This window comes from Lissotriton vulgaris, chromosome 4_2 (assembly GCF_964263255.1).
Source record: "Lissotriton vulgaris chromosome 4_2, aLisVul1.2, whole genome shotgun sequence".
Lineage (NCBI taxonomy): Eukaryota > Metazoa > Chordata > Amphibia > Caudata > Salamandridae > Lissotriton > Lissotriton vulgaris.
The window spans coordinates 9368402-9388747 of record NC_141692.1 but is presented as its reverse complement, the minus strand read 5'-3'; the positions used below and the strand labels follow the sequence as shown (position 1 = coordinate 9388747).

The 20346-nt window shown below is 44.8% G+C and overlaps 1 protein-coding gene across 1 annotated transcript in view; it reads right to left on the bottom strand.

Annotated features, from left to right (window-relative positions):
* Positions 1–20346, bottom strand: part of LOC147718117 (E3 ubiquitin-protein ligase TRIM11-like) — a 335542-nt gene that overhangs the window by 230223 nt on the left and 84973 nt on the right. Inside the window, exon 4 of the mRNA XM_086919194.1 lies at positions 10192–10422. Coding sequence (XP_086775320.1) covers positions 10192–10422 — 231 coding nt within the window. The remainder of the gene's footprint in view (positions 1–10191; positions 10423–20346) is intronic.

Sequence of the window (20346 nt, the reverse complement as noted above, 5' to 3'; positions counted from 1 at the left end):
ACAACGAGGACGTATTTCAGATTGTTGCGCCTCTCCATGTGGATGAAATCTAGCTGCAGAACGGGTACGTTGGAGGCGCAAAATGACCAGCTGGAGTTGGGGTTCCCCTACCAGGATTGTACTTCAGACACACCATACAGTTCTTAACTACATTTTCTGCACATTTAGGGATGCCACTATTCTGCCATACTGGAGCCAACGACTTGCAAATCCCTTTCGCACTGATGTGTGCCATTCCATGCGCCATTGTAACCACTGCAGGCACATACGCATCGGGTAGCAACCATCGCTGATGCTCTGACAATTCAGTCCAACAACCATTCAAGTCCAATCTACCCGTGCTCTCTCTCCATATGCTCAACTCTTTCTCTGTGGCTTCAGCTTGGATAGACTTCACGCTCTCAATCGTGTCTTCACACATACCTACATCTGGAACCCATCTCGCTGGACCTGCAACATACATTCGACTCATTACATTCCCTGCTGTTTCTTTCGCGACTTCATCCGCAAACGCATTACCACGACCAACATCATCAGTCACCTTCTTGTGAGCACTACATTTCACGATCGCAACTTGTAGGGGCAAAGTCAGTGATTCAAGAAGTTCATTTACCAACTGACCATGTTGAATCTTTGCACCGTGCGACGTCAGGAACCCACGTTCACGCCACAATCGGCCAAAGGCGTATTGGCTGTCCGTGTACACATTCACTCGTTTTCCTTTTGCCAACACACATGCTCTGGTAAGTGCAATCAGCTCTGCTGCCTGCGCAGAATTGTGTGGGATACGTGCAGTTTCAACAATCGTATGCAACGTTGTCACAGCATATGCTGCAGTCGTATCACCATTCGGCAACTTAAAACACGAACCATCAACCCATAAAGCATCGTTACATTCAGGAAGAGGAGTATCCTGTAGGTCTACTCTCCCTTTTGTCTCTTCTTCTGTCCTAAAACAGCAGTCATGTTGTTCGACCTCATCTGTCTCTAATGGAATGGGCAATAACGTGGCTGGGTTCAATGTATCACACCTCTTTATGTGTATGTGACTTGCCAACAGTGTCAGCTCATAACTTGATAGTCGAGCACTAGTAAAATGCTGTGTCCTTGTTCTGTTTAGCAAAATGTCTACTTCATGCGGGACCATAACGATCAGTGTGTTATTCATTACTAACCCAGCAGACTGTCGGATACAGACAGCAGCTGCCGCAGTGGCCCTCAAGCAACTTGGCAATGCCTTAGCTACAGGATCTAGAGTTGCTGAAAAGTATGCGCATGGACGCTGTTTGTCCCCAAAGGACTGTGTCAGGACTGATAATGCGCAACCTTCCTTCTCATGGACATATAATGTAAAAGGCTTACTGTAGTCGGGGTTACCCAACACAGGAGCCGAACACAATGCACCACGCAATTCGTAGAAGCTTTTCTGACAATCTTAAGACCACGGAATGGGTTTCGGTGTATCCTTGCAAGTTAATGCCACCAAAGGTTTGGCCAACAAGGAGAAATTTGGTATCCATTGTCTGCAATATGATGTAATGCCCAAGAAAGCACGCACTTCTCTCTGTGTCCTTGGGACACTCAATCTTGCAATTGCCTGTATTCTTTCTAGGGTCAGCTTCCTTCCCTCCTTCGATAAGATGTGACCTAAGTAGGTCACTTCTTGTCGACAATATTGTAATTTCGAAAGAGAGACTTTGTGCTTCATATCACCTAAATGACGCAACAGTGACAAAGTGGCTTTCTTGCAAATCTCCTCAGTATCTGCAGCGACCAGTAAATCGTCTACGTACTGAATAAGAGTCGCACCATCAGGTAGAACAATCGTGTCAAGTTGTGATTTCAGAGCCTGACTGAATATAGATGGACTTTCACAGTAGCCCTGAGGAGCGCGTTTGAAGCGGAAGCTTCGGCCTCCTAAATTGAAGCCAAAAATATCTCTGCTCTCCTCAGCAATAGGGATGCTGAAGAAAGCATTCTTCAAGTCAATCACTGAGAACCGAGTGGCTGAAGCTGGAACCATAGTCAATAGGGCAGTGATATCAGGAACAACTGGAAACTGTGGCACAACAATCTTATTCACTTCTCTAAGATCAATCACAAATCTATAGACAGGCGGCTGAGAGGGATCAGTTTGTTTCAAAACAGGCAGAACAGGGCTATTGCAAACGTTGCCTGTTGTCTCTTCGATGACATCTTTCTCAATCAGATCGTAAATGATTGCTAACAAAGCCTTTTCGCCTTCGCTAGAGATCTTGTATTGGGGAATACGTGGCAACCTAACATTGGCTTTCAATGTTATGACATATGGCGCTATTTCCAAAAGACCCACATCATTAGAACCAGTAGCCCAAAGTATATCTGGAAGAAGAGACAATTCTGTTGGAATTTTCTCTCTTGACAAATATATTGCGGAAACCACTTTCTTACCTAGGGTAAGTTGTACTCCCGAGGGAGAACAGTACAAAGTTGCATATAATCTTTTTAACAGGTCCAATCCCAACAAGTTTTCACCACAACCTGTTGTTAGAATAAGGGGTGCTTCGAATTCACAAGGACCAACAGACAGGGACATAGGACATGAAATCGGGTTCCTAACCGGGGCGCCAGAAAAACCTACTGAAACATTCATTTCGCCAGACAAAGGTGCGCCAGGGAGTTTAGAGTGCATAATAGAACTCTTTGTAGCACCAGTATCCAGCAGAAAAGGCTCTGACACACCTGATGTAATCATCTCAACGTATGGTCCACTCTGATCTACTGGAACTGAAACAACTCCCTCTCTTTGTCTATGGCTGTCCTAGCAATCGTTACCTTCCATATACTCATCTTCTGCATAATAATCATCAGCATAGTACTGAGCTGTCCTAGAAGACGCATTATTCTGCTGGTCAAAGCTGTTCATATATTTCTGAGGCGGGAAAGAAGGAGCATTTTGGGGGAAATGTCTACGGCCCCTACCTCTAGGAGCCTGTTGAACACCTCTACCTCTTGCACCAGAAACACCATTCAAACGTCGCAGTAATGCTGGACAACTATTCTTGAAATGACCCTCTTCCTTTCAATACGCACACTGATTCGGACCATACCGTAAACGCTGTTGGGAAGACTCGTTTCTTTGCGAGTTTCCCGAATACTGTTGAGGTTGCTGATAATCGTGCTGACTAGCAGTACGAGGCGGATAAGCTTGCTGGAGAAGGACTTTAGTTTTCAAGTCTTTAGTATTCTTGTCTGCCTTCTCTAGCTCATCTTTACGTCTATTCTCATAGTACTGGGCTGTGGCTTAAATCTGTGCTGACGTGGAAACAGCCCATGCACTTTCTGAATCTTTCAAATTATTACACAGTTCAGGAAGCAAATTATGTACAAACTTGGCAACAAACAATCTTTGGCCACCCTCAGTAGCCATATCCTGACCACTATGATCAGCGAAAGTGTCTTCAATCCTCGTGAAGAAGTCAGACGCATTCTCATCTTTCTTCTGCTTGCATGCAGATAACTTGTCCCAATTCACACGCAATTCGGGCATTAAAGTCTTCATGTATGTTATAATCCTACCAGGAAGTTCTGCTATTAAAGGCTCAGGTTTAGAACCACCAACTTGTCTAGAATCAGCAGCAGCAATATTAACCCAGGTGTCACCTAACTCTTGATCATGATCTGAATGACGAATCTTTCCCCATAACGGCTGTGGAACAACATTCCCAAACAACATGTCTACATCAGCTAGATTCATGATACAGGAGCTCGTGGTCTGTGACAACTCCTCATAATACCCTGCAGGATTTTTGCGGGGATCAGGCAATGACTGTTTTAGCGCTAGAACCTCAGATCTTTTCCAGGGAACATGTACCCATACACGCTGGAAATGTGGCGGAATGGCTGGATTAGCGTTTGCGTCACCTTCCCTCCAAACTGGAGGAACCTCTCTCATAGGGTACTGTCGTGCCTTTTTGCTACCAGGTGCCTCATATTGAGAAGTCGCTCCTCTACTCCGATACAACAACAATATTTCAATTGCTGTTTCAACGTCGGGACCCACAATCATACCTTCTGAAAAATCGAACCGCACACGACACAACTCAGGTGGATGGCATTCTAGATCGTTTCCCTCCAAGTCCTCCCAGAGGAAAATACACATTTGCTCAAAAACGTATCTCTGCTTCGGTGCTTCCCACTGTCGGAAAACCTCCATGACAGACTGTACATCATATTTTGCACTGTCGAGAACCCATTTACGCGCTAAGCGATCTAGCAATTCTCTCTCTCGATGGTCGGGCAGTTGACTTCGCAACTGTCTTCGTTCTGTACTAGGGGTCGTGTTAGGCGACCCAAAGAAAGGTGAGCAAAGACCAGTAACAGTGTCGGTCACTCTCTGTCGAACAGAAGGAGTGGCTGACGGAAGAACAGGAGAAGGGATAGGGTAAGGTGGTGCAGAAGTGGAGACAGACACAGAAGGTGTAGGATGATAAACAGTCGGCGCAGTAGGCGAAGTTGTCGAAAAAGCAAAAGGAGTAGGTAGCAAAGGCGGCGGCCCTTGAGACGGCTGCGCCGGAGGAGTAGAAACCAGCTGAAGAGGAGCTGGCGTTCGTGCTGTAGGGCGTGGAATAACAAAGCGTTGTGGTGGTGCAGTAGCATTAGGTGCATAGGGGGGTGGCGAACTCAATAGATGAGACATTAAAGGGTCTTGATCGACTTTTTCTTTCGACTCTTGTCCTTTATGTGGCAAGACTGGGTAGCACTTATCTACCGCTAATTTCTTACTTCTAAGCATTTGTTCACTCTCTTGCTCTTCCTCATTATCCCTAAATGCAACGGCAGCTTGTACCATTGACATACCTCTTTTATTTTTCTTTGCTAATTTCATTTCTTTCTGTTTGGCTTCTTTGCGCCATAGGCGAAAGGAGTCAAACATCGCCGGCCGGGCTTTCTACTTGAAAAGTTTGACCTCTAGATTATCTAGGATTTCTGTGTCAAAGCTACCGTATTGAGGCCATTTTAAAACACCATCATTTCTGGTGTATCGGATCCATACTTCAATATATGTGATAGGGCCTACGCCATGCTTCACATAGAGCTCATATGTTGGAGTTCCAATCGGAGGAACCGGACACGAATCCTCTAATCGGGAGTCCCTACTTCAACCAAGACAAAACAACTTTCCAAGTCTGCTAAGACCAGGCATCTTCGCTCTCTAGTCTAGCTTCAAACTTCAAAGGATTATCGATTGCGATATTCTCGTGAATACACGAGTCCCTTGGTTTTGGCGCTTGCAAGTTCCAAACAAAGCGTATCTCAAGGATACCAAAAACTAAGAATCAAACTAAGGACTGGGAGACGCTCCACTTATACTTAACTGAAGTATTGAAGATCGATGACGTCACTAGAAGACTCGTCTATCGTTTCGCTCTACCAAGCATCACTGGGTCCAAAACAGGGCGATAGTCAGGGCAGCAGTCCTTCGTAGCCGTCGGGACGCGGGGAACCTCGCAGCAAAGACCTTCGGAACCACGTCGACATACAGGGGTCGCTGAAGTGGCTGGCCGTCCTCTGGAATTTTCACACGAAGCTTCTCACGAACATCTGGCTTGGACCGATACCGCTTGATACCGCCCCGAGTTGGGCGCCAACTGAGGTACCGGGTTTTTAGGAACCCGGCGGTGCCAGGGGGAAACACCCAGAGACCTCTTGAGTTCTTCCTGTTCTGGACCACAGAAACACAGAGTCTTCTAGGTGATGTCAAGGATCGAGTTTTATTGGCTGCAACCAAGTAACAAGCGTCCTAGAAGTACAACAACACGGGGTGTATATTCTCAGGAGACTGTTCGTTTTTACAGAACCAGCCTTCTCCTTTTATACAAAAATATCAGCTTCAGGCAAGAATTCTTTGTTTTATGGTACAACCATATACATATTTTCACAACAATGAAAAAGCAAAGTCACGATGGCAAGCCTATATTTTCGTTTGTCCAGTTCGTGATAGATTACCCAGCCGGGCCCAGAACTTCCATCAGATATCGATGAACCCCCAATAAAATCGGGCACCTCCTCCTTGTAAAACTAGACATAAAGAAGAAACAGGGACAGGTGTGTGTATGATAAAGCGTGGTTTGTATGCGGAAAATGGTTTATGACATGTTGTGCCTTGATGCTAATCTCGCTCGGCCATTGGGATGGGGACTGCCCGAACAGGTTTGGCTGGAGGCAGTGGAGTCAGCACGCCCGGGTCACAGAGGAGTCATCAAAGAGGTCTACGTGTCCTTTCAGCTCGAATTCGGCCTTGGTCAATTGGCTATGTAAGGGCAACCACAATATGGATGCCGCTCACAAAATGGAACCCGAGGGTACAAGAAGAAAGTGCGATTTTAAGGTGATTGCATCACTCAATCACGACGCACATGCATAGGTATAACGCCTTGATCATTACTGGTCTGCCGATACCAAAATCGTCATGATATGATGATATTTTCTGACACGAGTGTTGGGCTTCAGTACCACAGGTGTGGTGTCTCTTTTGTAGTGCTTACACAGTATTACTGTTGTTTATGTGCAAATGCTTTACACACTGCCTCTAAGATAAGCCTGACTGCTCGTGCCAAGCTACCAAGGGGCAGGGGTTATTTTAGTAGAGTAACTCCCTTGTCCTGACTAGGAAGAAGGGTCCCTTGCCAACTAGAGATCCCCATTTCTAACATGTTTATAACAGTTCTGTGTGTATATAAAAAATGAAAAAAGTGGTCCTTTTATAACATACTATAAACTGCAATACATGTTGAACTAACTAAAGGGTATGTGAATAAAACACAAGGGCCTAGAAAAGTAGGTTATTGGACCCTTGTTTGAATTAATAATCATTGTAACTAAGCAGCTAGAGCTTTTGTTTGGGATAGAAACTTTCTAAAAGTGTTATTTTCATAATTGTAATTTAAAATACGACTTCTCCATAAGTTGGTATTTTAAATTGTGATTCCAGAGACACCACAAATGAACTGGTTATCTCTTCCCATTTGGAAATTACAGTCATAAAATGTAATAAACTAACTCCAACATGATCCTGTGGGAGAGCAAGGGTTTGCAGTAGTGAAATAGGAATGTAAGAGTTTTTTCACCACAAGGACTCGTATAACTTGAAATCATATGAACAGCTTTAAAAAGACTTTGCACCCTGCCCTCTAAGATGTGCAGGCCTACCGTAGGGGTGACTTACATGTATTAACCCTTTCGATGCTGATGACGAGCTCAGCTCGTCATGATGCACGGTTGAGCTGTGCTGATGACGAGCTGAGCTCGTCATGAAACAATGGGAAAATGGGCTCCTGCAGCACAGGAGGGGAAAACACCTAGCAGCCAAGGTGTTAAGAAGAAGGTCAGGGGCCTGGCAAAATGTTTACTTTGTCAGGGCGAAATGCACACTTTGGATCTGCAATGGCAGGCCTGAATCATGTTTAAAAGGCTACTTATGCGGGTGGCCCTACCAGTGCTGCAGGCCTACTAGTTGTGTTTAATTTACGGGCCCTAGGCACATGTGGTGTATGTTTCCAGGGACATATAAGTAATTTAATATATGCCAATTGGGTATAAGCCAATGTTACCATGCTTTGAGAGAAAGAGTACAACAACTTTAGCAGACGTAACGTATGCGGAGTCCTAAGGCAAGCTAAAATGAAATCACAAAATCACAAAGACTGAAGGCAAAATGTTGAGGGGAAACCAAGCCAAGTATGCCAGGCCTAACAATAGGACAAATTGACTACCTCATGAAGAAAATAAGAAAAACCATGGTAAAAAGAATTGCTTTTCTGACTAAAACTGTGTTTGGTTCTATAAGCTTGGAATATGCAGTGAACCTTTCATCCATGGCATTTTTAGAAGATAAAATATGCTTTCTTGTATGGCACTTTATTCCCAGTTTTCTCCCCAAAATCAAAATGTATCTATATTTTGGTAATATTATTTGTTCAATCCAGTGGAATCTATGAATCCTAGGTACCATTTAGAATTCAGATTTTGTTGGAAAAATGGAACACACATTTGATATGGATAATTTTTGGTATAAACATTACGTAGGTTAAATGTAAGCTACTCATAACACCCGAAAAAGGGCTTATCTCCATGGGGAGGGAGCCCTAACTGTCCAGAGGTTAACAATGCCCTTCACTGGAGGGCTCCATGGCTCCTGTGAGATCGATACCCAAAATATAATTATTGTTATTGATTAGCAGCAGGAAGTGGGAAATATAACCTTTGTTTAACTTTTAGCAAACTTCTCATCACTTGTAGTGTGTCTCCATCTGAGCATAGGCACCAGACCAGAAGAATCTACTTAGTTCTGGAGTTTGTTTCTTCTTTACCACTTGATGGCCAGTGTGGAATGGTTTTGGGCTAATATCCTGGCAGTCTCCTAAAAGTGTTTTGCTACCAATACTGATATTTTGTTTTTTCCATCCTAAAAGAAACAGCCATTGGATATCATGGCTAAGAACGGGTCTGAGCAGGGGTTAGTTTTTGGCGATAGCAGGAATATTTCCATCGCTACGCCTGCCTTGCTAATAGGCGATAGGGACGTTAGTGACTGCTTTCAGTCGCTAACAGGTTGGGTATGCCCACTTTGCATGTCATTAGCAATAAATATCGCTGACATGCAAAGCGGGCCCCAAACCGCTCGCTATCGCCTATAAACTGTCACTAACATCAGTCAGCGACAGCTTGCTAATAGAGCGATAGAATTATCGCCGCTTAGCGGCCGAAAAAGGCCGCTAAACCGGCGATAATTGCCTATCGCCCCCCTTGCCCCTCAGAGTTTCCGAATACCGGTCAGAACCTATTCAGACTGACCGAACAGTTTGCTTTTCGAATAAGGACAACATAATCGGTTGGTCGGAAATGTTCCCGACCGGGTCCAAAACATGGGTTCCAGCTCGGTTTAGGGGAATCCGACTCCCGTTCAGAGCCTTTCTGATCGATATCGTAATCAGCCCCTTATATGTGATATATAGAATACAGCTCTTTCTGCTTTGCTGGTGGTTCATCTGATCCAACAATGGAATGTCTTTGGGTCATTTTGCACTATACAAATTATATCAATAGAAATACTGAATTTTGTACATATTTTCTTCTGATTAATAAAAGAAATAAAGTTGTGTAATATTTTTGTCTTTCTGAACATAACATATTTGCATTAAACAATTATTTTTGTACCCCATTAAGGTTGCTCAAGGATAATTTAGTAGAGAGCTCAATATCTTAGCATTGCAGATACACTTACTTGAGGGCTTAAATATTTTCAGTAAAAGCGGCGGTAATCCTTATTTTTGGAAACTTCACAACCCATCATTAGCCCAACTAATGTCTGGAAACAACATTTTTTTTAACATTGTCATTTATATCTGGTTCTTGAATAAGATTCATGCTAGATGCTTTGCTTTATCTTGTTTCTTGCAGTAGTTCAATTTTTTCAATTTGCGTTTTTCGTCTTTGTAAGAAATTGGGTTGTTAGTTGACTAGGTTGTGAGCCGTGATAAAGCAACAGCTACAATCCCTGGCCGGGTAAATCACAAAAAGTCACGTAGCTTGGCACAAAAAGCAGTCAGGCTTAACTTAGAGGCAATGTGTAAAGTAATTCTGCTGCACACAAACAGTAATAAAGTGAAAAAACACACAAGACAAATCCAAAACCAATTAAGACAAATTGAGTAACATTCAATTTAATTAACTATTTCATACCACAGCAATAGAAATCCAACCAACCTATTGCTGTACTTATACTAGTTTTTAATTGATCCACTATTGCTGTTTGCCAGAGTGCCACTGTACAATATCTAATAAAACATTCAGGAAGGGATGATGTAATGTAATTAATTACTTATAGAGCGCGACTGTCACTCCGCTAGGAGTATCCTGGCGCTGTCCGAGGGGGGAGTGAGAATAACCAACAGATTAATAAATGAGTGAGAGGGATAACTCATCTGGGGCAGTAAAGACCCACGTCTTCAGGGCCTTCCTAAATTGGGATTCTGCGTTGAATAGCCTTAACTGTGATGGCAGTGAGTTCACGGTTTTGGTCCCAAGGACTGCCACCGTTTTTCCTCCTTTCCGTTGATGTGCAGACAGAAAAGCCAGAATTCAAAAACATACTGAAGAATGATATTTTGTTGGCTAATTCATTTATTTATTTGTGAATGAGACACTCACCTCCAGGAGCTCTTCTGCCGGCTGCTTGCACTTCATTTCCAGCTCTGTTATCAGGTTTTTGAGTAAGGACACTTGATTAGATAATTTTGTTATTGTTCTACTTTCAGCCATGATTATTTTCTCTTGCAGCTCCTCCAGTCTCTTCAGCAGAGCATCCTCTTGTTCCTTCAGGAGTTGGTGGAATCCTTGAAACTCAGTCGCAATTGTCAGCCTCTCTTTTTCCAACTTATTCTGTGGATGAAAAGGAAAGTAATTTGCTACAGATATTTGCTGGCATTGATGAGTCATTAAATCTATATCCATCTGTCTGCACTGGAGATTGGTTTCTTCTTGTTTCTAAATTATTCTGTTGCTTTTATGCCCTTCCATTTAATTTCCAAACTCCTATCAACATATCAATATAACTTTAATTCAAGGATATTCATTGAATATTTTTATTTTTATTTCCTCACCCTCTTAATGAATTATTTGGGTGCCGTCTTACAAAATGTCCAATGGCATTTGAGTGATTTTTCCCCAGAACACGCAGATGAATATTACTAGGAGAACAAGCTTGGTTGGAAATGTTTTTCACCTGATCAGATTTGAAATATCATTGTAACTGGACAGTAATTCTTGAATTAGATGTCAGTAAATCTGGAAAAACATACCAATGAATATAGAATGGGTATGGAAGACAAGCAAGCGCGATATGATGATGAGGTAATGAAATGGTGTTTGAATTGGAATAAAGTTAGAATACCAGAGTTTATACTGGGAAATGTGACAAGAAAAGCTTCTCTGTGAATAAATGTCAAGAGGAAGTTAATTATAGAGGGAAATTGATTATTGAAAATTTGATATATGTTATATATTTGCAATAAATTGAATATACGCCTTTAATCATTACAAGTAATTTTTAATGATATTTATCCGTGATAAGTGAAGGAATTTATTCATTGCATGCAAATGTATCAATAAAACAGATGCATGTAATGTTTTGTTCAAAGTTCTGATGGCTCTCGTGTTAAATACCTACATGTTTGAATGAATGTATGTTATTCATGGAAAGAAAAATTGACATCCGTGCATGAAGGTGTAACATGAATATAGCCAAATCGTCCAATATCCTGAGGAAGGCTCAAAGGTTGAAAGCCGAAACTATGAATTCATAGTTGATAAAGTAAATGAATAGAACATGTAATAAGAGAAAAGAGTGCAGATATATCTTAAATGTGAAAATGATATCGCAACAAAAGGAACACATTCTCCCATATAAAATGTTTTAAGTGGACTATATAAGAGTGGAATGCTTTGTTAGGTTTGTGTATGACGTTTTTTATGATGTTCCTAGAATACAGTGAAATATAAAAAAAATATTTTGATATGAACAAATACATATAAATAAAGATTCATCTAGATAGATTGACCCCTGTATTCATTAAGGAACCTAAATTAAGGATATCATTTCCCATCTAGATTATTGATCACCCTTGAGATCTACATTAATATAAGTACTTCGTTATTGCATCAATTCGTATTGACGAGTCGTTAAAACAATAAAAGTTTCAAACACGCATGTTAACATACGGAAACAGACAAAGGACCTGATTTAGATCTTAACACCGGGCTGTGGCTGCGATGGGATTGAGTACTCCACTGATCCAGAAGTCTTCTGTTTGCTGTATTTAGATGTATATACGATACGCAGAAGTCTGCATCGGCGGTGGTCTTATAGGCTGGCAAATCACCAACCATCGCCATCTCGATGGCGGGCCACGCCGAGTATATTTGAATCTTCCTGTTGGGCTGGCTGTGTCCTGTCAGCAGAGAACTGACGGGGGTAGACCATGGTGGTGGGAGACAGATAAGTAACTTTATTATATATGTTAAACGCATATATGTTATGGATGTGTATTAGGTAAGGTTTAGTGTACATATTGTGTATATTCTGCAGTGAACGCCACCAACATACACACACCATGCAATGTAGACACTAAGACACCATGAAAATCTAGTTTATTTATTTTATTTATTTATTTTTATTTATTTTTGAGATTTTTATTGCACAAACAATTACCCTGAGGTGTCTCGGCGCATGTGTGAGCTAGCAGGACCATAATAGTAGAGTTCACTGATCAAACAGCCATGTCTTTACGAGCCTCCGGAAGCTCATCAGGTTGGGGGCATTTTTGATATTTAGTGGAAGAAGGTTCCAGAGTTTTGGTGCAGCCACTAAAAAGCGACGGTCTCCCCAGGTTGCCGTTCTGGTGCGAGGTACAGGTAGAAGGCAAGTGTTAGCCGATCTCAGCAATCTTTTGGGGGTGTACAGCTGGAGTGCCTCAGTCAGGAATTTGGGTCCTGTGCCATGCACGGCCTTGTAGGCAATGCAGAGGGCCTTGAACTTAATACGGCTCTCTACTCTGAGCCAGTGAACCTGGCGGATGGCAAGGGTAGTAGGCTGGCGGCGAGGGATGTTTAAAAGAATTCTGGCAGCCGCGTTCTGTACAGACTGTAACTTTGACAGCACAGATTTCTGGGTGTTGAGGAAGAGGGCATTTCCATAATCCATTTTGGAGAATACCAGAGTGGTAACTAAAGTCTTCCCGGCAGAGGAGGGGAGATAAGGCAGCAATTTCTTTATTTTCTTTAGCATGAAGAAAGCAGAGGAGACAACCTTGTTGACATGAAGGTTGAAAGTTAGTTTGCTATCGAAGATGACTCCCAAATTCCTCGCTTTTACCACTGGGACGGGTGGAGAGCCCAGTTGTTTGGGCCACCAGATGGAAGACCATTCTGGGGCGAGGTTGCCAAAGGTCATAACCTCGGTTTTATCCGAGTTAAGCCTTAGGAAGTTGGAGGACATCCACGTACTGACAGCAAGCATTGCTTCCTGAGAATTAGCTGCTACTGCTGTGCCGTTCTTATGGATCGCCAGCACCAGTTGGGTATCGTCTGCGTAGGAAGTTAATCGCACCCCATAGGCCTTTATTACCCTCGCTAAGTCCGCTACGTAGATGTTAAATAACGTGGGACTTAGCGTTTGAGTACATCATAAAGGGGTGCTGATCCCCCCCTTTACAGCCCATTCCACCAACTCAAAGTAGGAGGGATTCCTGAAGAAATTCCCACAGAAGCAAGCCACATCCAAATACTGATGACGGGAATCCTGGCTAGAGTCCCGCTGCCGCCCATCCTGCAGTGAAGGGCGAAGTCCTGTTGAAATCAGTGGGACCGCAAAGGTCTTTTCTGCTATTGCCTGCCACCATCTAAACAGGGAGGATGGACTTCCAGGTTTGCAGGTGGGAAGACCACTCAAAAAGATCACTCTGTTGTGGTTCGGTCAACATCTAAATCAGACCCTAAATGTCATGGACTGGCAGTAGCGCAAGCACACAATCGCCACTAACCTGTGCTCAGGGTGTCCGGCAGAAACGACTTCAGATGCTAAATTCTCCTCCCCCTGCCAGCTACGGAACACACAGTGGAAAGGAAACTCACTGTGAGCACACGCACCTAGTCGGGAAAGGGTAAGTGGATAAAATAATAAATGGGTAGCGATGATTCCTTGGGATCCCCTGGAGTCTGGTCACCAAGAGGCGCAGAATAGCTGGAGATGGTCCACCTGATTAGGGAAGAGTAAGGAACACCATTAACACTACACTCTACGTGTCTCGGACTTATACTATTCCAGCTCTTAGGCACATCACTCACCAGAATCATACAGAACCCAGGCAGGGAGAAAGAACACCACAGCACTCCTGCAAGACCAATGATCCTTTCTTTCAGGAGATCAGGACTGCGGTAGGCAGTATGCAAAAAGTATATCAATGTTAACGGTTGTTCAAAGCACAACCCGTTCTCAACTTTTATCCATGAAAAAGAGTCAATGAACAAACAAGGAAAATGACTGGAACAGAGTCTCTGTCTCTTTAAGCAGGGAATTCCCGTAGTGACAAAAACAAATCCAGAACTACGTCTCCCAGAAACCCTCTCGGGAGAACGTACAAGGCAAAACAGCAAAAGCGCGTCTTAAATGCAGAACGCTCTTGCTACAGAGTCCTCCTTGAAGAAGTACTTAAACAGGCAAAGCATCCCGTAACAATTCTCCCTATCTAACTAAGGGACGCACAAACGATAGGGTAAACAACGAAAGCGAGCCCGCTTCCGTAATTCCGGTACTTATCGGAACATCTGCGGGGATGCAAGACTCTGGATGAGGACGGCTTCTCGCTCCTCGATAACTTCTGGCTTCTCGCTGGAATCCGGCGGGGAACACCTTCCGCCACTCCGACAGTCTCCGGAATCAAATTGACAAGCACCGTCCGTGGGGATGGGAGGTGCTAATATGCCTTAGGTCCCATGACTCCTCCGACTTGCCCCTTGGAATGCTGGTCAATGTAGTTCAACCGTCCTTTCCTACACACATCCCCACACGCATACCACCTACGGGATCTAGATAGCAGGACCATACCTCGTCCCCTGGACACCGTAATCGCTACACTAAATGTATGGTCTACCATCTGGAATTGCATTCCACATTCAATTGGTCATGTGACCACAAGTTGCGCCTTATGTACGCAGGAGGGAATGCACTCTCTGTCTCAGGAACCCTAGGAGGTGATAAGGGAGTAGACAGATGATGCAGCAGCCGACCAGGAACTGTGACAGCCCCACCATAGGCCTAGAACGGCAGCATCTGCAACAATGGGAAATTGCAGCCCTGGCCAGCCAATTTTCCCAGTGAGAGTAACGAACATGGGGTAATTGCCACTGAAGCCATTGTTCCTACTAGGAGCACATCACACATGAGAAGAGGTAGGCACTCAAACAAGAAAGAGTAGGGTCCCTGATCAAGGCAAGATGAGAGCAAGACCAATCAGTTAGCCACTTGGTGGCAGCACAGCAAGACACAGCATCTCCACCCCTAACAGCATAGGAAGACTCCCAAGAGGCCCAAAAAGACCAGGGCATCTACTAGGGGACAGGTATGGCCCAGTGTGGGTACCAGCTTGGAGGGCCCGATGATGTAGATGGGGCATATTCTAATAGACCAGGTGAAAATGTGGACCTCCAGAGTAGCAAAGGGAAGCACACACAGAGTCTACAGGTATTCGCCCGCTCACAACAGTATATTCAAGAGTATGCACAAGGGCCCCTAGAAAAACTGATGCTGAGGAGGGAAATGATAGGGTACGGTCAGGGCTCTCATGCAGCTCAGCTGTATGGAGACTGAAGAGCAGTGTAGGGAGGTGCTGATGTTGGGCATAACAGTGGAGAAAGAGGCAATATCATGATGAAGCCACTGATAATTATGAAGGGGCAAAGGTTCTTGCGTGACAGCCCCTAGCACACCAGAGCAAGGTGGCTGGCAGAAGGTGGCTGGTTGGAAAAGGACAAAGAGGGCAAAAGTGAGTGGTGTGCCCCATGAATCTAGAAGTTTGGCATTACAAGAGACAGATCACATGGACTATGATTGAGAGGAAAATACATTGGTAGGGGATTTCAACAGGAGACCCAGGGGCCTATGATGCAGTCAGCAGTGATGATAGTGAATTTACAAGGCAGTGGTTGGCAGGTGAGATTAGGGGCTCAGCAGAATGATAGGCTCCTTAGGACAGGGGGTGGAATCCATAGCATGAGGGAGAGGGAGGTGGCACAGATGAAGAAGAGGCTGAGGAAAGTCTGGAAACCAGGCAATGCTTTAACAAAGTTCACCTTCTCATTTTAGGTCGATGTTGGGACTAGGTCCAGAGTTCAAGCAGGAGAAGATCAGGAGCATGCCTAATCAGCTGGAAGCAAAGTGCTGAGGTTCTTGGAAGTTGGTGCACAAAGACAAAGAGGACCACTTGAAAACACATTGCACCAGAAGACTTACAGGTAAGTCCAGTGGGGCTCTTTTGAGGGAGGAGGTCACAGGGCTCGGGGTCCATGGGAGCCCAGCTTGTTGGTTATTGTCGAGGCTGGTGGTGCTAGGTGCAGAGCAAACAGGTTAGCCGGGCGTTGTGTGGCTTCAGAGCAGGAAAGTTGGAGAGGCGGTCTTGGGACAGCTAGGCCACTCATGAAGTGGGTCTCAAGTGTCTTGATAGCCCTCAATGAGTGCTTGTTTCTGGTGTCTTTGGAGTCTGGTGTAGACTCTTCATCTTGGTTTTTCCATTTGAGGGATGGGGACCCCAGGTATTGGTATGCTGCGGTTCTGGTAGGTCCTGGTGTTCCCAACCTGGGGAGGAGACAGCTCTGACCCCCAAGAGCTGTTGTACCTTTTCTTGCTACAGTGCTGCCTTGAGGTCGTCGGGGAGCAGCAAGTCGACAAACCGGACTTCACAGGATCAGTGGCTGCGGTGTACAGGGAAGTAATACCTTCACTTCAAGGGAACTTCTTGGCAATTTCATGAAGTCTGGAGGAGCCTCGGAGTTCTTGAAGTCTTCACAGGTTCAGGATGACACAGCACACAATGATTGTCTAGTCCCAGAGCAGCAGGCAATTTTCTTCTGCAGCAGGGCTTCAGTTCTCGTGCAGCAGGTCTTCCTTGTCCTGATCTTCTCCTTGTCCATCACAACTGATGTTCAGGTCTTGGGGTGCCACCTAAACACTAAATTTAGGGGTGTTACAAGGGGAGACAGGTAGTAGCCAATGGGCTAGGTACTTTTAGGGTGTCTACACCCCCTAGTGGCCACTTTATGTGGAAAGCAGCACTATCCTAGCCCTGATTGGGTGTTTTCTCACCATTCCAAGATGGTAATTTCAGGAGAGGGGTTCAGTTCACCCGCCTTACAGTTGTGATTGAGCACCCTCCTCCTATTCTAACTAATTGTCCCACCTTTCCTCCTGCCAAAAGTAGAGCTTGGACTCCCCCTCCATCTGGAGGTTCCTGGGTTGGATTTCAAGAGCGCCATCGCCCTTGAAGCTTCCCACCCAGGAAGGCCATCCTGTCCTGACGGAAGTGTGAACCATCCCTACCCAGAGCAGGTTTTTTCTCCGTCCTTTGAGCGCACTGGCTGTCACCGGAATAAGGTCAGAAACGTGTGTGGTGGTGACATGCTGGTAGAAACAAGTCAGAGACCACAACAGTGCTTGGTAGGTTTTCAGGGGACTCTCTAAAAGGGTCTCCAGTGTGAATGTATTAATAAATCTTCCCCTGGCATCTGGGACGATATATTAAGGCAAGCTGTTTGGTACCAAACATCTTAGAAATCAGTCATCATGGAGCTATGAAAATTGTTTTGACAACGATCCAGCCAATGTACCCCTTATGGCTTCTCTGTGCACTTACATTATCTCAGAATAGATTGGACATTGTAGGGGCATATCTGCTCATGCTGAGTACCCATGCCCTAGGTACCAGGGTGTAGTGACCGATATTTTGGTAGATGGTGATTGGATCCGCTTATGACCGTTGCCCACCACCATCTCAGCACATTGTAGCTCAGTTTAGTGACCTATCGATAGCACTGACTATTGCCTTTGACATGCTTTGCAGTTCACATCATCACACAACATAGGGATGTGTAGGCCTGAAGTTCTCTTAATGTTTCTGACTTTATCTTGCTTAGTGCCTATTGACTTTGGCATGATCTTATGCCTTCTTTCTAGGGTCTTTGCTCTTTTTCGGGCCTAGAGGCCTATGCTTGAGAGATGCCATGTTCTTTTCTGACACCATTTTGCTGAGCCTCTTCAGGTGAAAGGCAATGTTTTAGTTTTCACGTGTTGTTCGCTAGCAGTGAACCAGAGAGGACCGGTTCTTATCGGAGGAATGTCCTTGCCCTGTGCTGTAGACCCAACAACAGACCGGCCGGCTGGGAGTGGGTCTTTGGCACAGGGAGTGGTACAGGAGTCTGATAGAGGGCTGGGCGCTTGCGAGAAGCTTCTCTGGAAAAGCTGCATTCTATATTAGCAAGAGAGTTAGAGGGCAGGGTGCCATTTTGCCAGTGGGAGCCAGTTTGTTCAGATGGAGAGGCCATGGGTAACATCAGATGCTGGTAATAACAGAGAGTCCTGATCAAAGCAAAGAGATAGGCCCCTTTGAAAGCCAGTTGTATAGAAACATGGTGAGGTGTTCTCAGAATGTTTTTATTATCTCTTTATGTCTAACCATCTTTACTCTTCAGCTCCTATATGTATGTATGTGTTGGTGATTGCTCATTAGTTATTTCTTTCATTGTCATTCTATCATTGTGTAATAAAGAGCATTAGTTATTTCTTTCCTTGTCATTCTATCATTGTGTAATAAAGATACCCCAATGTGCATTAGTTTCATTTGTCTGTTGTCTCTGAGAGGGAGTGTGGGTTCTTCTTAGCCAGGATGGTGAAATTCCCTTCTTACAGGTAACTGATGACAGGAAGGTGCGCTGTTTCTAATTAGGGATGACTGCAGGTGCAATTGGTATATTATACTTTTTGTGAGGGAAGGCCGGGACCCTTTCTTTATGGGAGGGAAACCGGCTCCCAACAGGAATGTCCAAATTCTAGGTGTTGCTCTCTCGCAGAATTGCGTTGCTGTTCACCGGAAGGTGTTGATTTTGTTTGCTGTTTCTTGCCGTACAGAGGCGAGTTGTTCACCGGAAGCTGTTGATTTTGTTTGCTGTTTCTTGCCGTGCAGAGGCAAATTGTTCACTGGAAGGTGTTGATGTTATTTGCTATTTCTTGCCATACAGTGGTGAGTTGTTTGCATTATTGTACATATTCCCGAAGACTATGGCTCCAGATCTTTAGTATTTCCAGCTGTATGTGTGGTTATTCATTTTATTCCTTTCTCAGGTTGGTATTTTGGGTGTCTATGTGTGGTGTTTTCATGAGTCCTCGGAAGGGCTGTGGTAAGTAATGACTTGGTGAGTGAGAGGAGCCCCAATTTGTAGCAAAAACCATTTCATTACACAGGGGTACTACTTTCTAGGGATTTACAGGGATAACTGAAGATGTGCCAAACCTGGTACAGTTTTAGGGAAATAACACTGGTGCGTTAAGCCTGGTTGGCAGGGATCCAGTACACCTCAGTCAAAGTTGCACCAAACACCAGGCAAAAAGTGGAAGGGGTACTGCAAAAGACACCCTGTTTTCACACATGCCCCCCAGCCCACAGGCCAGGAGTTTCAGCCAAACCTGGAAGCGTACTTCCTAGTCTGTCAGGCGAGCAAGAGTAGGGTAACTGGTTGGAGTGTTACAGGGCCAACTTTGCCTTACATCCTTCTGTCAAGGTCAGTCTCTCTGGGGAGCGGACCTACCGAACAATTTCAAGACCCAATTTAAAATGCCCTTTGTCTATCTTGTAGTGCCTTTACTGATTCTTTTTGAGCAACCCCACCATGACCAACAGGGTCAGGGGACGTAAATAACTACTTGATAGGAGGGGTTAAACCACCATGCCGAGCACAGTGCTGCCATAAAGCCTAGCACCCAGCAGTGGCCACTGACAGCTGTCAGTGCCCAGAACCGCTCCTTTAGTTCGTCAAAGACAGGTAAAGGAGCCAACTTACAGGTTTCTTGGGGTTCAGGGTACCTGTCTGCTGCTTTGGAGTGGGGTGACAGTACATCCTGTAGCAAACACCCCTTTTCAACCCTCTTTCATGTTAGCTGAGGAGCCACCAACTCAAGCTGAACATCTGCCTGACTAATCTGGACTCTGTGGGCCAGGTACTATTTCACCAGAGCCAACCGTGGACTTCTCCTCTACTGGTTTAGAATCTCCTTGGCTCACTGGAACTGCGGCTAACAGTTGCCCACCTTTCCTACACTTTTTTTCTCTTCTTTACTTTTGGGACCAACTTGCACTAGCTGCAAGTTCAACCCCCCTCCCCAAAGAATCCTTGGATGAGGACTGGGACTGAAGCAGTATCTCACTCTGGTTCAGACCAACTTCTGGATGGTCATTTCCAAAGAGAGAGTCAAGGTGGTAGGTCCTTACTTGCTATCACCTTTCTCAAGCTAAGGGACCCAGCTATCTCTAGTGGCACTACATCCACAGGCCTATCAGTGGCCTCCACAGGAATGACCCTTATTCTGCTCGTCTCCCCTGTGGTATACTGCCTGTCATGCAGCACAGTGGGACTGGCAGAGGTTTCTCTCAGGGCAGTGGCTAGGATTCCATTCACCAGTAGGTGGTGGAAGTATTTACTCCCCCCTGGAATCTTCAGCGCACCTTTTGGGCGCACTTCCCAGTTTAAGGCTAGGGTAACCTA